The sequence below is a fragment of the Stegastes partitus genome, unplaced genomic scaffold, assembly GCF_000690725.1.
Source record: "Stegastes partitus isolate 25-593 unplaced genomic scaffold, Stegastes_partitus-1.0.2 Scaffold657, whole genome shotgun sequence".
Taxonomy (NCBI): Eukaryota; Metazoa; Chordata; class Actinopteri; family Pomacentridae; genus Stegastes; species Stegastes partitus.
The window spans coordinates 182823-188752 of record NW_007578388.1 but is presented as its reverse complement, the minus strand read 5'-3'; the positions used below and the strand labels follow the sequence as shown (position 1 = coordinate 188752).

General features: G+C 41.4%; 1 protein-coding gene across 3 annotated transcripts in view; it reads right to left on the bottom strand.

The window, feature by feature from the left end:
* Positions 1 to 337: 337 nt before the first annotated feature.
* Positions 338 to 5930, bottom strand: part of LOC103363396 (serine/arginine-rich splicing factor 11-like) — a 12401-nt gene continuing 6808 nt past the window's right edge. For 2 of the 3 annotated variants that reach the window (XM_008290149.1, XM_008290151.1), the window contains 9 exons: positions 5062 to 5151; positions 4922 to 4968; positions 4704 to 4837; positions 4432 to 4513; positions 3212 to 3325; positions 3036 to 3125; positions 2173 to 2244; positions 1902 to 2088; positions 338 to 979 (listed from right to left, as the gene is read on the bottom strand). In XM_008290149.1, coding sequence (XP_008288371.1) covers positions 773 to 979; positions 1902 to 2088; positions 2173 to 2244; positions 3036 to 3125; positions 3212 to 3325; positions 4432 to 4513; positions 4704 to 4837; positions 4922 to 4968; positions 5062 to 5151 — 1023 coding nt within the window. In that variant the 3' untranslated portion in view covers positions 338 to 772. The remainder of the gene's footprint in view (positions 980 to 1901; positions 2089 to 2172; positions 2245 to 3035; positions 3126 to 3211; positions 3326 to 4431; positions 4514 to 4703; positions 4838 to 4921; positions 4969 to 5061; positions 5152 to 5930) is intronic. The other variant, XM_008290150.1, reaches the window with a different exon arrangement.

Sequence of the window (5930 nt, the reverse complement as noted above, 5' to 3'; positions counted from 1 at the left end):
GCTTTAATTATTTTTTTTATCCTCAAGTGTTGAAAACTTATTTCAGCACGGCAAGCTGGAGGGTCTACACACCATCACTTACGCAGCTGGTTTAGATTTGCCAGTTCACTTTCAGACGTGTACCGGACAGAGTTACCTTCAGCCTCCACAGGGTGAAGTCGACCCTCCAGCAGAACTAAACCTCAAACTGGATCCTTGGAGCTTCACAGAGAGCAGCTGGACTTCTGGTTCAGGTTCTATAGTTATCTGTGTAGTGTCTAGATGTACAACATGTTCAGGAAGTGAAATTAATCCACAACATGCAGAACTGTGATATGCTCGTCAGTGACAACACGTCGACATTTTAACCCAATTTTATTTGTTTCCTTTGGAAAACCTATTGCAGACAACGTATTCATTGCAACGACACATTTCAATCTACAATTTACACTTAGAAAGGTTTGGAAAGAGGAAGGTCGGCGGATGAAACACGACTGGGTGCGTCACAGTTAAAGCAGAACTCAGAGTGAACCCGGTGCAGCGTGAGGAGAGAGTCCTGACCACAGAAACTCTTCAACCGTCAGGGAGACCGAGTCTGAACCAAAGGCAACAGAAAGAAAGACCTTAAAAAAGTACAGCGATGACCGTTTAAAACCAGGTTATTCATGTTCGTGTCTTTACAAAAGTGTTCCTCCTACATCCTTCTACAGTTAAGACAAAGACCTGCTGCGTGATCAGGCACAGACACGTTGTGGCCGATATTAAAAATATAAAAAGGACAGTGGGGGGAAACTCAGTCGCTCATCTCCATGTCTTCCTGATGGTGGTCGTCTCCGTTCAGTTTGGACTTTTTGGGGTTCTGGACCTCGGCTCGCTCCAGGTCCTCCTGGCCTTTGGGAGACGACGCCGAGTCCGAGTCGCTCTTCCTCTCGTCGTCGTCCTCCTCGCCTTCCTTCTCGCTGTCGTAGCCCTGCTCCTCCTCGTCGTAGTCACGGGTCACCTGAACACATCACAGCCGCTTGATTAGCACCTGAACATGAACTCTGACTCAGAACGTCTAGAGAACATCTAGAGAATGTCTCTGCTCTACAGCAACATAAAACAGAATAACAGAAATAAAACCAAAAGCTGTTGACAGTGGACGGATGTTTCTGTGGATTCTTAACTTTAGTTCTAAATTATTCCAGTTTGAATCCGTAATATTTATTACAGTCGGCTACATTTATAATAAACAATATTAAGAAATAAAAGAAATTACAAATAAATGTTTCTTACAACAGAATTAAAACAAAACTGTGTGATTGAGAGGATTTTAAATGTTTAATTTATTGTAATCAGGTAAATCTGGATTTTATTGAATTTTTGTTTAGGTTTATTTGGATTTTAAAATATTTGCGTACAGTTTTATTATTTATAAAGTAGGACTTTATATTTTGTAAAGGTTTTAAACCTTAATATTTATAAAATAATACTTTACTACAATATTTATTTTATGTCAGGTTTCAGTTCTTTATATTTAAAGTCTGATTTTATGATTTTCTTTGTACGGTTTTAATCCCAATATTTATTATCGTCATTTAAAGTCGTATTTAAGATGAGTTTGTAGATGTTGTTTGTACGGTTCAGTTGGGTTTTACATCTTAATATTTGTTACTGTCAAGTAAAATGACATTTTATATTTATATTCTTTTAATCCTTATTATAAAATAAAACTTGAACCCCTAAAACAAATAATAATTGGAGCAGAAATGTAATCCTTCATGTTCACTATGTTCAGGTCGTTTATATTATTGTCTTGTATGATTAGAATCAGTTGTGTTTTTGTAATTTGCTGTCAGGTTTTAATCTTTAAATCATTCGGGTAACTTCACCCTGTAGAGTCTGAGTGGTGTTACTGTAGGAGGAAGTCGTCTGTAGCTTACCTGGCTAACCTTCACGTCCCCCTTCTCGCTGTCAGACTTCCGCTCTCGCTCACGTTCTTTGTCTTTGCTCTTCTTCTTCTTGCTGGTGGAACGTTCTCGCTCGTCTCGGCTGCGGTCGCGGTCCTCCCTCCGGTCTCGCTCGCGCTCCTTCTCGCGCTCCTTGTCCTTCTTCTTCTCCTTCTTGTGGCTGGAAACACAAGAGACAGTCAGCTGCTGGCGCCTAAACAACGAGCGCGACGTTCCAGATTGAGCGCTGAGCTGGTGAACGGACCGTCTGGGCGACGGAGACCTGGACAGCCTCCTCCGGGGAGAGCGAGAAGCAGAGCGACTCCGCCGGTGCCTCCTGAAACACAAACGACGCTTGTTATAGACGCTGAACCGACCCGCTGATGAACCAACGTCAGAATCGACTGTGTGCTCGTCTTTCAACATCATCGTCTTTAGGGCTGCAAGATATTCAGTCAGGATGAAAGATTGAGCTCCAACTCATCAGACTACAGTTTGATCTGCAGCTAAAGTTTTCCATCATTGAGCTCCAGAAGCTAACATTGGATCAGACAGTTGGTCGACCTGCAGCTCCACATGAGCAGCGACATGAACAGAGAAGAAAAACACTGATGACGAAAAATTTGGTTGCAAAAAGAAATCAACTGTATTTTATATATTTTGATGTCGACCAAAACCAGTTTTTCTGATTCATGGGTTTGAGTGATTTTTAAAGAAAACTCAGTCTAAGTTGTGTGATTTCAGCTGCTTCAGTGAATGTTTTCTGGTTTCTTTCCTCCTTTATGACAGTAAATTGAACGTCTTTGGACCAAACAAGACATTTGATGGATACTTTCACCATTTTCTGACATTTCTCATCGATTTATCCAGAAACTAAACTTCACACTGATCCACAGTGTTTGAATCAGGACTGTTAAACCATCAGTGAAGCCATTTTTCTAATTATTTTTTGACTTCAATGCAGATCTTCTCTCCTGCACAATCCCTCCAGGATCGTTCATTATGTCCAGATAGAATTATTCAAGTCGTCTGCTGACAGTTTTGCATCTTTTGGATGAATAATCCCAGAAGCACTCAGTGTTTTCTAATATCTTGCAGCTCTAACAGTTTTGTATCCAGACTGCTCACCGACTGATGCTTCGAGACCTCCGGGCGCTGCTGTAGCTTTTAGGAGGCGTCTTGGACCGTTTCTTGGACTTCTCCTCCTTCCTGCGGTCCCTGTTCAGGACACAAGAAACACCCGAGTCAGCGGCAGAAACAGAGCGTGAATGAACACACCTGAGCAGGTGTTCAGGTGTCCTCACCTGGATCTGCTGCGACGGCTTCTGTCTCTGGAGTGAGACCTCCTCCTCCGTGGGCTCTTGGACCTCCTCCGACTCCTCGAGTGAGAGCGACGCCGAGATCTGCTCTTCGAACGTCTGCTCCGATCGACAAGAGCCACATTTCAGTACAGGATCAATTAAACACATTATGTTCTGATTGTTAACTCGTAGTTTGTTCCCTTAAAGTGTGCCGTCAGATTGGAAATAAAAACTTAAACAACAATAATAACACATCAGAGTCAACGTTGGTGCTAAACACCCCCCAAAAAAAGGCTTTTATTAAAAAGAAAATAGATTTTTTTGGTTGATTTGTTTTCTTACATAAACAATCTGACATTTTAAAGTTTAAAGGCCTAAAAATCTGTAAATATTTACTAGATTTTCCCCCAGTCTTGATCATAACTAACTCTATTAAAGTTTAAAAATAAATAACATTATTATGTTATATTTTTAGAGCAGGTTTTGTCCTGAAGGTTCTCAGTGTTTCTATAGAATCCACCTGCTTAATAAATAAATGCATCAGAATCAGTGTTGACCACGAACACATCTCACTCTGGGCTCATTAAACATATTTCAATTTCATCACATGAAGAACTGTTTCGTGTTTTTGCATAAAAACAACAACAGAGTAAACAATCAAACAATATGACATTTTCTGACCCTGGTATTTTTGTCCTTAAGATCCTGGTTAAGGTTCTTAACACCAACACCAGAATCCTCTCAGCATTGAGTTTATTTAGAATAAATCATTCTTAAATGTTTTCTCATGAATACACCAGTGGTGCTCTGGAAACAACATAAATGTTTGTTTTCTTTTTCTTAAATTAATGAATATATATGATCATAGTTGATGTTGGTTAAAAAAAATCTGATGACAAAAAAACCTACTTTTGTCTTTTTTTTTTCTTTTTAAATGTGACGGCACAAAATATAATAAAGTGTAAACTCACACTGACAATCAATGAAACAAATGTAGCCTTTACTGTATGCAGAAATCTACTTTTTGCATATTTTGACTTTGAGTAAACAAACTAGAGTTCAAAGATTAAAATCAAGAGAATGAATCAATGTTTGTTAGCTATGATCAGGACTGATTGAAACATCTAAGTGTAAAATATGTTTATAGCAGTTTTATGACAAGGATGTTTTTGTCTTTAAGCTGCCGGTTAAACAAGTCGTATGAATCTTCTTTATTTCTTCACCTGTGTCTGGAGCGAGATCTGGAGCGCCGGCGTCGTGACCGTGAACGGGAGCGGGAATGTTTGCGCTTGTCGTCTTTCTTATCTGTGAAAGTAAAGACAAAGTTGTACATTTACCGGGCAGGAAACTCTGAGGATGGAACAGAAGCTCCACAGATCGCTGAGCTGACCTCCAGCACACACACGGATCATAAACAGTAGGTTTAACCACCTATAATGTGCTATAAATTGATTCTACAGGTCAATCTGTGACCTGCGCGTCAACAAACACTCACTTCCAGGTTCGATGGCTGCAGAAATAAGAGATTGAGCCTCTCGGACTCTCTTCATGGCCTCTTCGATCTCCTTGTTGGAGGCGTCGGTCTTCAGCCCCGGATTCAGGTTCAGTCCAGCCGCTAACGGGTTCAATCTGCAAGCAGCATCGATCAGTTAGACGTTTCTCCAGAAGACACTGAGCTGTGTGACCTGCCAGAGACTGTGTGGAGTTTCTTACTTGGGGTCCATCGACTGCATGAGCTTCAGGAAATCTGCAGAAAGAGCCTGGAGAGGAAACAACAGGAGGATGTCACCACCATTCATGTTGAAAATATGCTTTTCTGACATTATGTAACTGCGGAGGCGACCGACCCTCACCTGGGGGTTCATGTTGGGTCCTGGCATTCCCATGGCGGCCATCTGCTCCATGTTGGGAGCTCCCAGACCTCCAAAGGGCGTCCCTCCCATCTGGAAGGTTGGACAGAGTCACTCAGGAGACACTGCAGGGCTACACTGCGTCTACAAAATACTTTCTGCCTTTTCTAGGAGGCTTTTAAACGTCATCTCTGGGTTATTTCTGGGAGCGCAGATCATCGTGCATTATTTATGGCGAGTGTTTGCCACCACTGAGGTCTCTGGCATTTTGTCTTCTACTGTAACGTGAACTGAAGCATCGTGTTCACTGCAGTCAGAAGGATGTTCTGCAGCTGAGACTTCTGTAACAGCGCAACTACAAAGAACCAGTGTTAAATGAAAAGAGTAAAAGTGAGTTTCTCGTTGATCCAAACGCCCAAATATTTGATCTTTAGATGGTTCAAATAACAAAAGAGTTACAGAGACGAGATGAGCAGATGTTCAGTTCCCAGTGATTCTTGCAGCTTCTGACTGTCTTTGTTGGAATCACTGAAACATGAATCTTTGTCACAAGAAAACAATCCTGCATTTTAGTTCTTTCATAGACTAGTTAAAGGTTTTCTGGAAACATGAAAAAAATCTGCTGGGTCAAAAATATACAAACAGTAATCTCAACATTTGGTTAAACGTCCGTGTCCTTCTCAGTCGGGTTCTTCTGGTTTCCGTCCACCAGCTTCTGGTTCATCTTTGACTCCTCTGGACAGAATCGCTGCAGTTCAACTAAACTTGTAGTCGTTCTGACTCAGGCTTGTTTCTTCATCAGTCCACAGGTTCTTGATGGTTTCAGTCAGGACTTTGGGGAGACCAGTCTAGAACCTTCATTCCAGCCTGAT